We start from the raw sequence: 20,257 nt of genomic DNA, 5'->3' as shown, positions 1-20,257 counted from the left end.
CATATATGAGCATGGTAATGGCACTCTAATGCAAAAAAATAAAATACAATCTTAGCCAGACTCAAAACAAATTCAGCTGCTTTGCTTGTGATGAGAAAGCAACACTCTACGTTCCAGGATTCTGTCCATTTGCTACAGATAAAATAAATGCTCCAAAAGGCTGATGCCATAGAAAAAACTTTTAGTGAAAAAAGTTTTTCATTTGAAGAATAAATAAACAATTAATATAACCCTTTCCTTCAAGGTTGTTCATGCACCTATTGATGATAATAAAGAATTTATATTGTTTAAGAGTGCAGATGAGCTCTGACCAATAACTTGTATGAACAAAAATAACGTATGTTTAGAAATGTTGCTTTGTGAAAGCAACAAAGAAGATATAGCAACACTGTTAACCAATATAATCCATTTTTGAGATACAAGACTGAAAATGGCTTTATTTAACATGTGTGGCCTTGCAAGCATTAACATTTCTTTCATGAAAATGTTAGGCTTTGTTTACACCTGAAATTAAGCATTTTAGTCGATCAGATCACCAGTAGACAAGGCCATTTACAGCTAATGTTTTAACTTGTTTCTTTAACCCACTTTTGACCACTTTCCTGATTTGTATAGGCAGGTGTACTAATGGACATTTTCAAATATTTTGATCAAATATTGTGAAATAAGCTTTTGAAATTTACATGTGAGCTCATACAATGGAAAACAATATAAAGATAGCCGCTAAACTACAGTAAAAAAAATGGGTTTGTGCTACAATTACAGTTACTTACATTTAATTTCACCTTCAAAACAAACACTGGGTTTCAGATGGTAAAATGTAAACTCTGTCTGTCTAACCGGATGCTGCACAATTATGTACAGTTCGCCTTTTTTAAGTGCTGCAGATTTCTCTCATATTTTAGACAGTTGGGAACACTGCTCAAATTCCCACCGTGGCACAGGGTGCCATCTGCATGGTTTTACATTTAAAAACATGATAGTATTTGCAAATAAAATCCCAGGTAGCAAAGAATTCTGGCCCAGATTTGGCATAAATCTGGCACAGCAGGCATACATCCGGCACTGGCATACAGCATGTGGGCCAATTATGGCCTTGATTTGGCTTTTTTCTTTAAGGCAGCACACAATACTTGGGCCAGATGTAAAATGTAGTATTTGGCTCAATTGTAAATAATTGATATGTGGGCAATGTAAGTTTTTGACAATCTTGACTTACATTTAAAATACATTTTTATTATTTATAAATAAATAAATAAAAAAATTCTACCAATCAGGTCACTTTGAGAAAAAGCATGCCTTTAGCATCTAAAGTGCAAAGATTCATGGGTTTATCAATTTCATTACAGTAGTGACACATTAAAAAACTTGAGTTAAAAATGTGGAAATCTGCAGATTTCTGCATGCGCAGATTCCCTGTGGGCCTAGTTATGGGTTATTAACTTGGCTGAGACTTGGCCCAGATATGGTCCATGTTTGACCCTTGTATGAAAGCCAGACTTGGTCCAGTCATGTACTGTAATTCACTGTGGCATGTGGGCCAAGCAAAAACTGATTGTGTGGGCCAGAGCTGGGCCAAAGATATTTTACTATGTGGGATGTCCTCATCTGAATGCAATGCCTCAAATTGTTATAGTACATTAGTGTATATTTTCACAGCAAAACAAAAAACTAAATGGCATGAAATTTACCTTAAATTTAGCAAAAACTATGGCCACATAATCATTTTAGTTGCAAAAAATGTATTTTGGTGGACGGGGATTGGGAGGTTGGGGGGTGACGTCGCGCGTGAACTGAAGGACATGGGGGGGTGGGGGGAGGGTTGTCGCGAGGGCACTTTAGATGATTTTGGAAGGGCACCTTCTATCCAAGACTAAAAAGGGTGTGTGCACTACACAAGTTGAGCCCGTAAGTGTGCACGTGCCTGGTCCCCATTCACACTTGTATTTAGAACCAGTTTGACAAAACACATCCCAATACAAGGTGTAAACAAGGCCTACACATCTAGTTTAAAAACTGAGTTAAAGAGTTGTCTGTTATTCTTCTAGTCTCGTTATAACATTTATTCCCATATAACATGCACAAAATGCACTTAAAACCCTTCAATATCACAATCTGCTTCTTTAAGATCAACAAAACTTCTACGTCTCTCACTTTTAGACATCACGACACAGACTGCATGCATCTGCCACAATCTTGACAGCACATGGTGAGAAGATGAGAGAGGGGAGAAAAAAACGAATAGGAGACGTTATATAACGGCATAGGAAGTCTACAAGGGGAAGTGCTTTTGGAGAATGTGTGCATCTTGGTTCTGCTGTCATTTAATCCCATAAAAATGCCGCTCACAGCGGTGCTTGGATAAAAAACAGATCCCCAATAGCTATATTTTCACCTGTTTGGTTTGGTATTGCATCAGGATGTACAACATGCTTCAAGGTTAAACCTGTTACTCCGACTCTCCCCTTGAGGAGACCTTGGGTAGGAAATGATAACCTCGCCATTATCTCTCACTCTGAAACATTTCCACCAGAGATTTAAAAGCAGGGCATCAATCAGATATGGCAGGCTTTGCTGGCATAATCTAATTGTGGGATGGGGGCGATGGTGGCCAATATGAACAATAAGCCAAGCAGCTGTGGGCAGCCAGACGACAAGTGCTGCTGGGAAGCCAATGGTTGGGGTAATAAAGGTGGAGAGGCGTTTGCGTCTAATGTGTTCAACAGATAAAGCTCAAGGACGAAGGAGCGAGCGAGAGACAGTAAGAACATGAGTGAGTGAGGAAGAGAGACTTTTGTAGAGGAATATATGCTAGTCATGTATCGGACAGTGCTATGACTAATTTAATCATGTATTGGCACAATAAAACATTGGTGTGATATGGAGAATTAATATAAATTATGATCAAATTTGGATTTATCTGAGCAATAAAAAAACTGAGTTAACTTTCAGAAACAAAGGTGCAAACACTGTCATTAATGTGGAAATTTTTGCATCAAACACTTCCACATATTTACCTTAAATGCACATATTAATACCTAAAATGTAAGGTGCAAACATGTACATTTGGTTACTTATCTAAATTAGTTCTAAATCAGTCTATATTTCTGAGACTGTACTAAATTGTCTCAAGAAATTACAGGCTGTGAATTCTTTATTAATATTTTGTACTATTTTTCAGTAAAAATATCTAAAATAATACAAATATTATTAACAATATTAATTCATATTATAACATTTTTAATGATATTATTACTGCTGTTGTTAATTATAATTAAACTATAATATAATATAATATAATATAATATAATATAATATAATATAATATAATATAATTCAATATAACATAATATAATTCAATATAATATAATATAATATAATATAATATAATATAATAATCTGCCCTCAAACCATATTGAAATTTTAAAATCATAAACCTAACTATATTTAATAATGTTCACACTTAAAATAATAAATATGCATTGTAAAAATTGTATATAAGCAAGCTAATCAAATTATACATTTTTATTTTTTTAGTAAAAATACCTAAATAAAAAAATTATATTAACAATATTAATCAATATTATTGCATTTTTATTATAATATTGCTGCTGTTGTTAAATATATAGCTATAATATATTATAATATAATATAATATAATTGATAAGAAGTTATAAATATGTATACAATGATATGCTTTTTTTCCAGACCATATTTATGACCATAAACCTAACAATTTTTAGTATGGTCCACACTTAAAATAAGAAATAAATATACATTGTAAATATTGTATAATCATATATATATTGTATATAAGCAAGCTAATCAAATGATAAATTAGTAAATTGGTACATTAGTAACATTTTCTAAAATCAAGTGTTTATAAAAATAAAATGCATCCTGAGTAAATCTACATTTATGTTAAAAAAAAGGATAAAATGGCTTAAATATAGCAGAGTGCTGTACTTCATATAATAGGTGTATCAAAGTCAGGCTGCATCAAAGTCACTATAGTTTCCTGACCAAAAGAACCCCAATTAGAGTGAAACAAGCAGGGTTGGTCTCTTGTTCAGTCTCATAGTCTCTCTCCCTCTCACAGATTCAGTCAAATCTCTCCTTGTTCTTAGCCACCAGTCAGAAACAGGGCTTTCTAAAGGGAACATGCGTGACAAAGCAAGATGCAGTATTGCAGTTACACATGATATTATTGAGTACCATGCTGGAGCACTGCCTCAGTTTAGTATTTAAATGCATTTTAAGAGAACATTACAGAGAAGCACAGCAGGGAGATATCATAAATGTTGCACAATCCTCATAACATTTACAATACCTCCCTTCCGAATAAACCTGAGCTCCCTGTAATGTGATGTTCTGTAAGTTTGCTATAAAACGAGGCCCAATTAAACGTAACGAGAGGATAACTTTGGGTCTCCAGCAGGCCCAGTAAAATCTAGCGTTCCCTTTATAAGCTCTCGGCAGGTTTATCTGGCTCTTACTGTCCAGTGTGAACTCTACAACAAACTTGCTGCTGTCAACGGAGAAGTTGTGCTTCCAGCTGACGTTAGCATTGTCATTGTTAGCATCCACCGTCAGATTCCAGATCTTTACATTCGGGGCTATGCAGAACAGGTGGGAGAGGAGAGCACTCAGATATTTCATACAGACACTGGTTAGGATATATAAATATGCTTGAACTTAAAGACCCCATGAACTTTGGTATCTTTTAATTATTATTGATAGTGTTACGGACATAGGTGGAGTAAACATGTTTTAAAGTGTAATAAATAAAGCACACTATTATATATTTTCATGCTACTACTTACTATTTAAAAAAAGTTTTTACTGACTAGTACCTTTTTTAAGAAACTAGTACCTCTACAAAATGCACATTAGAACATTTAACCTTTTTAAAAAATATTTATTGTGTTATTATTTAGCTTGTCCAATTTTGTATTTTATGTTTTACTGTGTAACAATAATTCACTGTGGACAATAAAATTAGTGCACACATGTACTGATAAAAAAAATCACAATAATAACAAAACTAATAATTTTATTAGTTAGCTCAACTTAATTTTTTTCTAGTTGACCCAAATTAATTTTACTAGGTAGACCAACTTATTTTTTTCTAATTGCCCTAACCTTTTTTTCTAGGTAGCCCAGGTTAATTTTTCTAGTTGCTTCAACTTTTTTCTAGATTTCTCAATTTAATGTTCAAGTTACCCCAACTTAATTTGTCTTGTTCTTATAAATTATTTTTCTTGTTGCCCCAACTCAATTTGTTTAGTCCTCCAACTTACGCTTTTTATGTACCCCAACTAAATTTTTCTAGTTGCACCAACATAATTTTCCTATGTACTTCAATTTTTCTAGTTGCACCAACATAATTTTCCTATGTACTTCAATTACTTAAGTTGCTCCAACTTATTTTTTTAAGCCACAACTGAATTTTACTAGTTAACTCAACTTAATTTTTCTAATTACTCCAGTTTTACTAGTCAGCCCAACTTATTTTTCTAGTCTCTCCAACTGAATTTTACAAGTTAGCCCAATAATTTTTTTAGTTGTCCTAATTGAATTTTAATAGTTAGCCCAATTTAATTGACTAGTTACTCCAATTTTACTAGTTAGCCCAACTTAATTTTTCTAGTTGCTCAACCTAATTTTTTTCTTGTTTTCTTGAAGATTGTATATTGCTGAGTCATTGTTCATTATTTGTCCATGTTATCTAATGTATTAACTAGCACATTGCTATTTGTATATTTACATTAACAAAGATTTAGTATAACTGAATAAATGTGTTGCTTATTGTTAGCAATAATTGTCATGCTATTTTATCCATTAACATATACATTAGTGTTTGTGTAAGTAAAAATAAACTAATCAAACTGTTAAGGCAAAGAAATACATATATGAGTAAATTAACATTGATTAATATGAGTAAATTAACATTAACAAAATCAAGTAATGCTTAACAGATGTGTTGTTCATTGTTAATTTGTGTTAACTAATGTATTAACTAACATTAACTAATACATTACTATTGTAAAATGTTACCTGATACTTTTTAAATATACCTGCCTTTCACATGCTATTTTCAATGTCTCTCTGGTTGGCAGAGAATCAAGTCACTGATTAAGTCAAATTACAACGTATGACAAAACAATGAAATTTTTTATGGGGTCTTTAAATTACAAAATGTTAACAATATTTGCTCAAATGTGTGCTTTTAATTTCAACATTTTCTTCAGATTACCATTTTAATGCAACTAGGCTATTTGTTAAGCAACTGTCAATACTAATTGTGTGTAATTCGAGTGTTCTGGCACAGGGTGAACATCAATCATGGCTGAGTCGAACATACACAATACATGTCATCTACACTAGAAGATAAACTAATTTCATCTATTCATTATCTATACTGTGGGCTTTTTCAATACTGTTATCATTATCAGATACCCAGCATTTTCCAATCCACTGTTTTGGGAGGCACGGGCCGAACTGGAGCAACTGTGGTGGAAGCTGCTGTAGTAGTGGTGGTTGTTGTAGTAGTTGTGGTAGTTGTAGTAGTAGTAGAAGTTGTAGTAGTAGTAGTGGTGGTGGTGGTGGTGGTAGTAGGTTTGGTTGGAGCAGCAGTTGTAGGGACTGGTGGAGTTGGTTCTGGGGTGAATATTGTTGGGTTTGGGTCAGTGGAGGGGGGAAGGGGAGGAGGAGGAATTTCGAACATCAAGCCATCTGTAAAGTTAACGGCTGAGAGGAAGAACACAGAGGATCCAGAGGTTAAGCACAAGAGAGACACAAAGAGATGCGAGAAAAGACAGAAAAAGAATGAGTTAATTATATGGAATTCCCACAAATCCCCTTTTCCATGTATTTAATGGAAGAATCTGTTCTGAATGTAATATTGGGATACTGCATCTAATGGATTCCACCTGCCATTAATATTACGTACTGCAATTTGCAAATTGTAAAAAAGTAAAATACTACAGTTCAAATGTTCAGTGAGTATGATTTTCTGGAAATTAACTAGTTTATACATCAGACACAGTGAAGATATTGTAGTGTTAAAAAAAGATACTGTTCTGTTGGACTATATACATTTGAAACATTTGTTTCCACATTATATAATTGTTTTCAACACTCATTCATTCATTTTCCTTCAGCTAAATCCCTGATTTATCAGGAGTCACCACAGCAGAATGAACCGCCAACTACTCTGGCATGTTTTATGCAGCAGATGCCTGTTTTCATCATTGTTAATTAAAATTGTTTCTTAAGAATTTTATTAGATTAACAGTCATTGATTCATTCATTTTCTTCACCTTAATCCCTTTATTCAGGGTTTCTGCAGATTTCATCATGTCAAATTTAAGACCCTTTTAAGACCATTATGAATGAAATTTTAGACTTATTCAGGGCTAAACACTAATGATTATTTCTATTGGCCTGGTTTGCCATAAAAATGTATTTCAAGAGTTTACACTTAGCTGATGGTTTATCCTAAGCTTGTTTGGCATGCTGTCCCGGGAGAGAGAGCGAGAGAGAAGCTTGAGCTCAGGTAGATCTCAAAAACTCCATAGCTGAAGTGGCAAAGGTAAACTACTTTGGGATTGAAGGGAGCAAGACAAAGTGCCAGTTTTACTTGATCCGTTAAGCATTGTGCATATATTTGGATGGTAGGAGGAAACCGGAGAACCCAGGGGAAACCTACACGACACTAGGAGAACATACAAACTTCACACCGAAACACACACCAGCCTGGCGAGGACCAGGGCCGGCAGTGTTCTTGCTGTGGGGCTAACAGTGCTAACCACTGGGCCGCCGTGCCACCAAGAAAAGGAGGAGAAGTCGGAGGATGGGGGTTTCTTCCAGACAAAGATAAATGTTGAATGAAGACTGTGGTTATTTATAGAAACTTAGGAATCATATGATTGGGGAATTATGATTTGCTAATGGGAGATCGGCTGTGGTAAATCATAAACACGTGATCCTCTCGAAATTAGTTTATAAATAAACTTCAGTTCTTAATGACATACTTTAATGTGTCAAAATAAAATAAAAACTTAGTTTGCAATTAAATAAACAATCAAAAATATATATTTGTTGGCTTTTGGTCCAAATTGTTTGAGTATATCTTCTATTCATTCTGTTATAAAACCGTAAGTTTCATGCCTATTTATAAATATAATGTCTACTCCCCCTTATTTCTGTAAATAGTTTTGCTGAACAAATGTTTGAATGGAAGATAATGTAAAGGGATATATTGCTCTGTTATTATCACAAGGAACTGAGTAATTCTTTTTAGTTTTCTTTCCCTGATTATATTGAGATGGATTGTTGGTGATTGAATGGATGTCGGCCCGACTGGTTAGCTTTACCTAAACAGAGAAAAATTAGGACCTCTTTAAATTTATTTAACAATATTTCAGTGAATTTAGGACTTTTAAGGTCTTTTTAAGCCCTTGCGGACACCCTGTTCATCAGGGGTCACCACAGCAGTATGAACCGTCAACTACTCTGGCATATGTTTTATGCAGCAGATGCCTGTTTTCAACATTGTTAATAGAGTTGTTTCTTAAATTTTTAATTTTATTAGATCAAAATATTGTAAGAATGATTTTTAAAGGACCATGAGCTGGAAAAATCTGACTTGCATTATACAGAAATATTAATTATTAAAATACACATTTCATTTTTTAAACAATTTATAACAATATTCAGTGTTACAGTTTTTTAATCTAAATTGGTAAAACAAGTGGAGATTATTTTTATTTCTCCAAAAATATCTGATAAACCATACTACCACCAAACCTTTGAACAGTAGTATACACACTTCATGCATAAAGTATATAAGAATATATAGAAATATCAAGATGTAGTGCAGTATTAATGCATATCTAAATACCAGAAATTACATTTGTATTTTTCCGCATAATTTTAGCTTGTATTGCTTTTCTAAAATATCTCCTGAAAAGGTGCAACAACTTTCTTTGTGATATTTGTCAGCGTGAATGCCATGTCTTAGAGGAAAACTGCAGAGGTTGTGTGGAGGGTATGCAAAAATTGATTGTTGTGCACCACCAAGGGGACAAATAGGGTCACTACAATCCACTGAGCTAATGCAATTCTCACATGAACCAAATTGCAAAATGCTACAGTATTCTCAGATCTCTTGGCATTTTGAAACAAGTCAAAATATCAAATCATGAATATCTCCTGAAACATAACAAACAATAAACTTGCACTGCTGTCAACACAAAAAGAGAAAATGTGTGGGAATCCATTAGAGCACAGTGGATATTATCGTACACCTTTTAAGCATTTTCCTTGAAACAAAGGACAATTTACGAACTGACTCAATAATGAAAACTTTATAAGGGTCAAAGATGATATCAGGGGAGTTTCTAGCCCTTCGTCAGTACTGGAACATAGAGGATATTTTATACTCTTTTAAGATACTGTTATAAATGTAAATAAACAGCATTTACTTGCAGAAGAGAGTCAATCAATTTTCACATATATTAAAAAGCTGCTTCTTCACTTTTTCTACATTTAAATTTCTACATTTAAAAAAAAAATGTTCTGCTGGTTCAAACTATTTATTTAAAGTGGGCATATTTTTTGGGCACAACTTAATTGTTTTATGTTCAATCCACTTAAATTTGTTAAGTTAGCTTTATCGACTTGTGTTTGGACACCATTTAAAAATTACGTGGAATCCTGCATTTTTTACAGTGGAGGTAAATAAATGTCAACATAATGACTGTTATTGGGCCTTATAAATATATTTATTATTATTATTATGTATTATCTTTTTTATTATATATGAACTGTCTAAATAAATCCAATGACTTCGCAAATACAGTTTTTCTGAAACTCTGTTGAATAAAAATAAATAAATAAATAAAAATAAATAAATAAAATAGTAAGATAAATCAATAAAAAGATATTATCAGATAATGGGGTAATCTTTATTGACATACGAGGATGTATCAGCAATATTATACTGGGGTACATGTGTTCTATTTTGGTTTCTGCAACAATTTGTTTTGTATTAATAACATTTGTAATAAAGAAATGTGAAATAATTTTTAATCAGTTATATGATCATTTTAATAATCATTTAGTGTAAAAACATATTCATGTAAACATGAAACAACATAGTTTTTCCGGCCTGCACCTATTGAAATATATTAAATAATAAGTGATCATAATAAATTGTGTATTTTTTTGTGTGTATAAAAATGTGTTCTTTGAAAAATATTGACACATAATAAAGATTTAAAATGCCAATTAATACAATTGTTTATCTTAAAATGATTCTTGTTCTAAATATGCCTATATTTTTAGGTTTCGAAATATTCGTCACACTATATGATATTTTACATAAAGTCTTCTCTTGTAATGGTAAAACTGCAGTTTTTCTTTACTCAGAAGAAAATAAACTTTGACAGGACACAATCCACTAAAACATATTTAAACACATTCAACTAAAACATATTTAATAGTTTTGATGCTTGAAAATCCCTTGTCGTATTTGACCCATAAGCAGTTTCCAAACTAAAAAGTGAAAACAATTCATACTCCAGTATATCGGCAAGGATGAGACTGTTTACGCTTGGTGACAGAACATTTTGCCAGACCAAGACATGCTATGGATGTGAATCTTTAGCGCAGTGATGTGGGTTCAGATCAACACAGCCAATAAGCCAACAATTCAGTGCAATCTTACCTGTATTTCTCCATAAGACTGACACAAAATAATAAAAGAAATGAAGGTGGCACAAGCAGAAGCGGCGGCGTGCATTGCAAAAGCTGTATTTTCTGGTGAGCTGATTTCTTTTGAATAATTCAGCAGCACAACACTCACTATCTGCAGCTTTTCCTAATCTAATCTGACTTCCATGTATCATTGCTTGACACCTGGCTTTTATCCTTGTTAAAGCAACACGTAAACATCAATCAGTAGGAACACGCTAGAAAATAACCCATAATTACTGTACTAATCCACTTTGCTATGGATGAATCCTTATCCAAAAAGAATACCTCTATTAATAAGAGGTGACTACATGCATAAAAAACTGAATTACATATGTGTTGTAAGCTTGCACAGTGCAGTTTGCATGACTGAAAAGAAAAAAGTACTGCCAATTTGTAAGCCAGCTCTTGCATGTTCACAATATTAATTAACTATGAAAACAATGACAGATTTGATACTTTCAAGTATTTTTTCATAATTTTGTATAATTTGCATTCATTCAGAGGAAGTAGTAATGGCTTACTTAATTCAGCAAGTAAAATCCACAACAAACATGACCCTGAACCACAAAATCAGACTTGCATGGGTAAATGTTTGGAATAGCCCCAAATTACATTGTATAAATCAAAATTATGGATCATTATTTCATGTCAAAAATCACTATACTATTAAGTAAAGATCATCTTAAATCAAGACATTTTGTAAATGCTCCACAGTGTCAAAACTTCATTTTTGATTGGGTGCAGTATAATATGCGATGATAAAAACTTAATTTGAACAACTTTAAAGATGATTTTCTCAGTATTTAGAGTTTTTGAAACCCTCAGACTCCAGATAATCAAATATCGTCATTTTATAACAAACCATGAGTCAATCAATATATAATAATAATAATTTGCCATCTATTTCCACCAGAGTAACTGAAATGTATTATTACCCAAACCTTTTAACTAGACAACAGTTTAACCATTTATACAGTAATAAAGTCATTTGGAGAAATTGGTGTCAACCACACAAACAACTGCTTAATAGTTTGGTAACACTTTGTTTTGATGGTCCATTTGAGTTTTAGTAGACTGTCTACTTAATATCTGTGAATACTGCTGCTAAACAGACATTTAACTGACTATAGGAAACTTTGCAAGTGTATGTCAACTTACACTATCCCTAACCCTAACCCCAACCTAACAGTCTACTTATGATCTAATGAGAATTAGTTGGCATGTAGATGCAATGTAACTTCAATTCAACAAATATAAAGTTCGAAATAAAATGTGACCAATTGTTTGCCATAGCCATTTGCTTCTGTAATAGCATTCTCTTCACAAAACTAACAATACTTTTTAATTTTATTAATTCTTTACTATTTACCTTGCCTAACCTGAACATGATTCCTTCCCTTAAAGGCACAGTTCACCCAAAAATGATCTGTCATTTACTTTCCCTTCACTTTTTTTTAAAATATTTTTTTTAACCTTTAATGGATAGAATAGTGCAGAAAATTGACAGGAAATAGTTGGGAGCAGAGAGAGGGGAAGGGTCGGCAAAGAACCTCGAGCCAGGAATCAAACTCAGATCGCTGTGAGCACCATGGCGCTATATGTCGGCGAACTTAACCACTATAGGCTATAGGCACCGACTACTTTCCCTTCTCTTCTTCCAAAGCTTTGAGTTTATTTTTATTCTGTTGAAAGCAAACAGAAATATTTTGAAGAAAGTAAGCATTGACTTACACTGAAAAAATGTGTTTGCTGTTACTTATTTAAATTAGGCTAAAACAATTCTTGAGTTTTTTGAGGACAACTTAATTTTTTATTTTCAATCCCCTTAAATTTGTAAAAACCAATATGTTAACTTTATTCCTTCATGTTGTCTCAACATCAGTGTTGGGCACATTCATTTAAAAGAGTAAATATAGTTATTTCTCACAATTAGTGACACAATTAGTTAATAACCGAGTTGCATGATTATAAAAGTAACTTATTACCAGGAAAAGTAACTATCGCGTTACATAAAAAAAATTCGAATGACTCTAAAATAAAAAACATTGTACACTAATCTACACTATTTCAATGTTGTTGTGGAACAATGTGAAAGACAACGGCAGCATGTCCTCAACTACAGTATATATCTAGATATTATTTTGTTTGGTTCTGTCTGAGTAATAAGTGTTTGCGGTAGAGAAAAATTAAGTTTTATTTGCTTTGACGTCATGGCTTCATCTCCTTTTTGGTAGCAGATCTCACAGTATCACCTGCATAGCCACTAATTTGTGGGAGGATGCGGCGTATGAGGTGCTTCATTAGATTAGAATAACTTTTCATCGATGCAGAGAGACTCTTTTTTCATGGGCATAGGTTGCACAATACATAAATATTCTTGTCTTTCACCTCAACAAGGGAAAAGTGGTGCTAATGTTTCCAGTTAGGAAGCGATACCTTTGAACTTGTTGGATTTGCCATTGTTCTGACTCCAGGTGGTTGCTGTGTGCTTCAAACAGCTTTAGTGTTCTCAATTGTAATTACGCACATTTTACTGTCAGTAACGGTAATGTCGTTGTAACGGGGAAACAGTAATTTACAATTAATTACTCGTTACTGAAAAAAGCATCACCATTGTTCAGTAACACCATTTATTTACAGCGTTGTTATTCCCATCACTGCTCAACACAAATCGAATGTATGAAATCCAGCATTTTAGTGTAGTAGTGTTTTCCCTACTATAGACGTCAATGGTCACAGGTTAATTTTAATTTTATTATTTTATTTATTTATATTTATTTTATTTTAATTTATTTATTTTAATTATTTTTTCTTTTAATTAATTTTTTGTCTTCTTCTGTCTTTTTCTTTTCTTTTATGAGTGAGCTCATAAATGTTTATAACCATTTGTGGGTTAGTAAATAGTGAGTACATTTTCATTTTTGGGTGAATTATTTTTTTTTAATACAAACTACAGTATCCAAGCATTGCCCCTAGAGGTCTCTGTTTCCCAAACCAGAACCACACCGTTTCATTCTGGCTAGATTTCAACCTAGACTGATGTCAACCCAAAATGATGAGAAGAGCATGCTGGGATATGCCAAGCAAGGCATGTGATAGGAAGTGATGTCAGGGCTGAAGTAGCGAGGTGCCATCAGGGATTACGGGTCAATTGAATGAATCACATTGCATCGGAATCGCATATAAACTTATTTGTGTGTCGCTTAAGGTAAAATATCATCATAGTAGCATCATAAAGAGATCAAACTGTAATCATCTAGACTGAGAGCAGATTCAGTGACTTCACAAAAGTGCAGAAGTGTAAGCCCATCCCTGAAAGCACACAGTGATATATGGATGAGAGCAGACAGACAACCAGACGGAGAGGGACAGGCATTAGACACAGTGCAGCTGAGCATGGTTTTTCATCAGAGAAAATAAGAAGATTTAAAGGTGAAGTGTGCAAATCATGAATTGGAGACAATGATCCCAAATTCTTATATTACTACTACTACTACAACTTTTACTACTATTACTATTACTACTTATACTACTATTTACCTACTGCCAGGGTCATTAATATCGGAGTTGATATTTAGCCACACCATGTTGGTGTTTTGTAATATTTATTTTTACGAGGTGAATTGTTAGCCCAACGCTCAACCCTTCTTCAGGCCACCTGGAAGACCTGAACATACACACATACACTTAAAACAATTTAGTTTACCCAATTCACCTATAGTACATGTCTTTGGACTTGGGGAAAAACAGAGCACCCAGAGGAAACCCAAGCAAACATAACAACAATTTTCTTCGACGTTGGACATTGACGTCGGCCTGATGCTGTGTTGTGACATCAATTTTCTCTTCCAAACTTAATTTAATGTTCCCAAGACATTGGGGTATGTTGGAATCTAACATCATGATAACATCACTAGACATTGATGTTTGGTTGTTTTTAGGTTGGGCGTTGGACTTTGATGTCGCCCTGGTGCTGTGTTCTGACATCAATTTTCATTTCCAAACTTAATGCTATATCCTTATGACGTTGGAGTATGTTGGAATCAGACGTCATAATAACATCATTAGACATTGATATTTAGTTGTTTTTAGGTTGGACGTTGGGCCTGACGCTGTGTTCTGACGTCAGTTTTCATTACCAAACTTTATGCAATTTTCCCACAATGCTGGGGTACGTTGAAATCTGATGTCATGATAATGTCCTGTGCCTGCTTGGATATTTTTTTTGAGATAGAAAATGTGTAAAATAAACTGTAAGAAATGTATGATTAATTACTTCTAAATTATGATGGCACAATTAGTAGAAAAATAAATGAAATATTAAAATCTGCTTGTAACTGATTTTGCAAATATTTTCCATACACAGGCTATTCAATAAAACAGGTGGCTTTTGGTCAACTTACACACTTCTCCTTTAATTAAAATGTTAATTTTATCGTTAATTAAAATCTGTTTACTTGAGTCTAGTATTTGGTCTACTTGAGCTTGGCTAGAAATCCAAAGTGCGGTAGTAAGTTTACATGCTCAGCTGCACTCTTAAGTATTTCGAAAACAAACATCCAGAATTGGACAAAAGAGGCTGACAGTAAGGCAGAAGCAGAGACAGACGGGCAGCCCGGCAGTCCATTCATTCCCCCATTACCTACAACTGTAGAGTCAGTATCTGGGGTGCCTTCAGTCAACACCACAGGAAAGACAGGAGGAGAAGAGGGCAGACAGGCAAGTCAGAGAAGACAAAGAAGAAATCCAGCAGTTAAGAGAGTTAAAGACACCACAGAGCATCAGGAAACAACAGTGTGAATGAGACGGACAAGTATTATTAGAAGGAGAGAGATTGACAGGGTGGAGCACAGACAGGAACACGCAATGATTCTGCTCTCAGATTCACTATAACAACTCACAGGAGACAAAAGACCTGCTTGCTAACCTTCATTTGTGAAGTGTGGAGACTCGACAGCGTACACTTCTCCTGCTCCGACCTGCGTACGGGCTGCTAGGAAGAACTTGAAGCGCGTGAAGCGGTGAGGCAGATTCATGACGTACTCCGTCACATTGGGTGGGAAACTCTGGACTTTCCTCTCTCCCGCCTGTGTCCCGTTCACTGGAAGAGCAAAAACACAACAAAATGAAGACGTGTTCTTTTGTGGACAAGAATAGTAACAGAAAATTAACTGTTTGAAAGAAAATATGAAAATAAGAGAATAAGAGTATGCAAAACTCTTAGCTTAACTTTTCTAATAGTTTGCTAGTGTATGTAGCATATTTCTAACCATTTGCTAACATGTTGTAAATGCTAAATGTATGTAGCATTTTTCAAATAGATTGCTAGCATGTTCTGAGTGCATACATATTTAGAATGTTTTTTTTGGGTGTTCTGAGTAAATGTAGCATGTTTCTTAAGTTTTGCTAATGTGTTCTTAGTGCACACAGCATGTTTCTACTCTCTTACCAGGGTGTTATTAACATGTGGCTACAACATGTCTACATCTGTTTGAAAGCATGTTCTAAATACACATATCAGCTGTTTCTCAATTCCAAGAACGCAGAGAACAGACTTGTGTTCTTGTGAAGACAGGTCTTGCCAGGTGTGATGCTGCGTTCTTCCTGATGGTCACGTGACCTTCACATGTTTTTTAATGGTTAATAATTTAAACATTACAGCATTCAAACAACGACTTATTGTTTTTCCCCTTTTCAATATATATACTATGCATAAAGACTTTACAAATATACATTGTACAATATAAATAAAAACAGATTTCAATACGAATTTCAGCAAACAAACATCCTTAATGTGTTTATTCCTTTATTAAGATGTCTATGGTAATGTTTACTTTCACCGTTTCATTTAGGGAAACTCCTGACTGAGGTAAATAAGTGATATCTCTGAACTTATATAAAAAATCTAAAGGAAATGCTGTGCTTCCCATCTCTAGTCGCAATGACTTCTGGGACTTCTAGCGTGAGTTCAATGCTCAAGTCTGCATCGGTGCGTCCTCCATATCAAGAACACATCTGGGAACTTTCACGCGTCCTCCGTACTTGCGTCTTGAGTATTGGAACTGAGCTTTGGCAGCTGATGATGACGTTACACGAGGACACGAGGACGCAAGACCAATGAAGAACGCATATTGAGAAACAGCCATCATCTTTAAAACTGTTAACTAGCATGTTCTGAGTGCACATAACATGCTAATAATAATTTGCTAGCAAGTTCTGAGTGCATGTAGTATGTTTATAATGATTTGTTTAAGTGTTTTAATTTGCTTAAGGTGTAAATTTAGCATGTTTCTTAATGTTTGCTAACGTGTTCTGAGTGCACACAGCATGTTTCTAGTCCCTTACAATGATGTTATTAACATAGCTACATTTCTACATCTGTTTGCTAGCATGTTCTAAATACACATAACATCTTTATAACTGTTCACTAGCATGTTCTGAGTGCACTTAACATGCTAATAATAATTTGCAATTTGCTAGCATGTTTCTTAATGTTGGCTAATGTGTTCTGAGTGCACACAGGATGTTTCTACTCCCTTACTAGGATGTTATTAACATGTAGCTACAACATTACTAAATACACATAGTATGTTTATAACTGTTCACTAGCATGTTCTGAGTGCACATAACATACTAATAATAATTTTCTAGAAGGTTTTGAGTACATGTATTGTTTCTAATCATTTGTAAGCATATTTTGAGTTCATGTTACATGTTTCTAATCATTTGCTTAAGTATTCTGAGTGCATATAGCATTATTATAATTTTTTTTCATCATGTTCTGGCTTTCTGAGTGTATTTGGGAAGGTGAGCTTACCTGTGTGGTACTGGAGTGTGTATCCAATCAGGACACCGTTTGGCTCCAGTGGTTTGTCCCACTTCAGGTGAACCACGTCCGTGTGCCTTAGAATCCTAAAGTATTTTGGAGCCCCTGGCTCTGTGAAAAGATCATAACAACTATTCATATTTTGCTTTTTGTTACAAACAGCACATATTTAATACCTCATCATTTTACACCATTGCACCATACCTCCCTCCTTGGTGTAAAACTCCACAGTATTGCTTTGCGGCCCTTCATGTTCTCGGTTAGCAACCACCATATACATCTTATATTTGCTGTATGGATAGAGCTCAGTCAGGATGCCAGAGGGATGTTCTGCTGTGGTAAAGAATCCCTTTTGCAACTTTGTCTTATTTACTTTCAGGCCCTTTATGAGGCTGGCCTCCCGCCAGTAATACAACTGAGAATATGATGAAAAGAGATGTCAATTAGCAATCCTAGCAATTTTAATAGACAATGTAATCATAAGGTACATTATGTGAATATCTGCAAGAACACATTTGCACTACATTTTTGCACTAATGCGTATTAATGCATGGTTGGTGAACGAGATGTTTCTATCTGTTTTTGTGTCTGGCAGATATAAGATCACTCACCTTGTATTCTTTAAATTCTCCATTTACACTGCTCTGCTCCACAGGCTCCCAGTGAATATTGACTTTGGTACTGTTGATCTTTGACACCCTAAGATCTGTTGGTGCAGCGGATGGTTCTGATGGGGAAAAATATTAGTAGTAGCAAATGAAGCAGCAAAAACACACCAATATCTGTGAATGACAAAGCAGGTCCCAATTTACTCCCAGCCAAGCTCTTTTTCATTGTTTAGAGGTAAAATGTCTGAGCTGTGAGAAAACAGCAGTTAAGAAAGCATCTGATATAGAAATGTGGATATCTCTACAATTCCACACTCCAGCTAAGTCACATCATGTTTATTTACAAAGCGTTAAAACAGCGCTAACAATTAGATGTCTACTTGTTTTCTGTAAAGCCTTTCCCTGGTGTGTTCTTTAAGTATATTTGGGCCTCAAGTGTCATTAAAGATGACATGATAGTACTTACTGTCTTCCCCAGAATAACCGATGACCATGTTTGACTCTGGGCCATGTCCAAAGTCATTGACAGCCTGTATTTTGATCTCATAAGGAACGTAGGTGTCTGTATTATGGACAACGTGTTTTGTTTTGGCTGTGGTGATGTTATTCCACTCTTCTTCTGTGTCTTTTCTTCTCCAGGAGAGCACATATCGCAGGTTTGGCCCATTCCTCTCTGTGTTCTGCATGGCCTGTGACATGTAACAGTAAATTAAGTCAATGAAAGTCACATCTATCTCCTTTTTCTTCTTAAAATTGGCCATTCACTTTACCTGCCATGTGATCTCCATGTTGTTTTTTTTGCTTCCCCACCCTTTAAGTCCACTTGGTACAACATCAGGAGCTAAATCAGATAAATTTATATTAGTAAATGTCTCAACTGGTAATTTTGACTACTAATACTAGTCAATATACACAATATAAGCAATGTCTTACGGGCTCCGCTGGTCTGATAACGTGCAGAGGGGTGGCTGGGTTGACTCTGACCCACAGCATTGATCGCAATTACTCTGAACTGGTAGTTGACGAATGGTGATAGCTGAAGGTTAACTGAGTTTAGGTTCCAATCATAAATTGACAGGTTCTGCCACTTCCCTGGCTCCCACCTGTCCTCTTCAAACTGGACTAGAAAATCTGCAGTAGTGCAGGGAAAAAGACAGTGAGGATTATACAGGGTTTCTGCAGATTTCACCAGGCTTATACAAGGATTTTTATAATGGAAAAGTGAGAAGATCTTTACTTGCTCTATCAAAAAAAAAAAGTATTTCTTAGCCATACATTTTTAAACAATGAGTGAAAATAAGCAAACTCTAGTTGTATACATAGACATTTTTTTCAACATAACGTTTCTTTTGTGATTTAATTGAATTTTATTTGACAGATTTTAAACAAACTGTATAAAAGACAAGTATCTCATACATTTTGACAAAATTGTCGAGGATAAAAACACAATACAGCCCTGGGCTTGTTTCCATTGTGGTCCTCGCTGTTAATAAACAAAGTATGGCTGCAAAGTACAGTTAATCCATAAAACAAAATGTACCTCCACGTTTTAAAACAAAAATTAAAATAAAATATAAAAATCATTATCATCCACCCTGCAAACTAACTGTCATCATCAAGCAACCATCTTTTGATCACTTTTTTGAACGCCTTAAGTCTTTTATTTCCTTGATTGGTTTTGGTAATTTGTTCCACATGATTGCACTGGTGTAGAAAAACATGTTTTCCTGCTATACTTCTAAACTTAAATAAACAAATATTAAAATTCCAATCCAGCGAGGCGGTGGTGCAGTAGGTAGTGCTGTCGCAGCAAGAAGAGTCAGGCTTCGCTGGTTTAGCCTTGGCTGGGTCAGTTAGCGTTTTTGTGTGGAGTTTGCAAGTTCTCCCCGCGTTCGTGTGGGTTTCCTCGGGTGCACCGGTTTCCCCCACAAGTCCAAAAACATGTGGTACAGGTGAATTGGGTAAGCTAAATTGTCCATAGTGTATGTGTGTGAATGAGTGTGTATGGATGTTTCCCAGTGATAGATTGCAGCTGGAAGGGCATCCTCTTTTTTTAAAGGGC

At 34.7% G+C, this 20,257-nt stretch overlaps 1 protein-coding gene across 51 annotated transcripts in view; it reads right to left on the bottom strand.

The window, feature by feature from the left end:
- The window catches only part of nfasca (neurofascin homolog (chicken) a), a 171,735-nt gene that overhangs the window by 23,466 nt on the left and 128,012 nt on the right, over positions 1-20,257 (bottom strand). For 37 of the 51 annotated variants that reach the window (XM_073915400.1, XM_073915408.1, XM_073915413.1 and 34 more), the window contains 7 exons: positions 19,129-19,326; positions 18,966-19,036; positions 18,662-18,884; positions 18,199-18,314; positions 17,792-18,002; positions 17,579-17,698; positions 15,689-15,862 (listed from right to left, as the gene is read on the bottom strand). In XM_073915400.1, coding sequence (XP_073771501.1) covers positions 15,689-15,862; positions 17,579-17,698; positions 17,792-18,002; positions 18,199-18,314; positions 18,662-18,884; positions 18,966-19,036; positions 19,129-19,326 — 1,113 coding nt within the window. 51 annotated transcript variants of the gene reach the window in all.

This window comes from Danio rerio, chromosome 11, assembly GCF_049306965.1.
Source record: "Danio rerio strain Tuebingen ecotype United States chromosome 11, GRCz12tu, whole genome shotgun sequence".
Classification (NCBI taxonomy): domain Eukaryota; kingdom Metazoa; phylum Chordata; class Actinopteri; order Cypriniformes; family Danionidae; genus Danio; species Danio rerio.
This window is presented reverse-complemented; position numbering and strand designations above follow the sequence as displayed.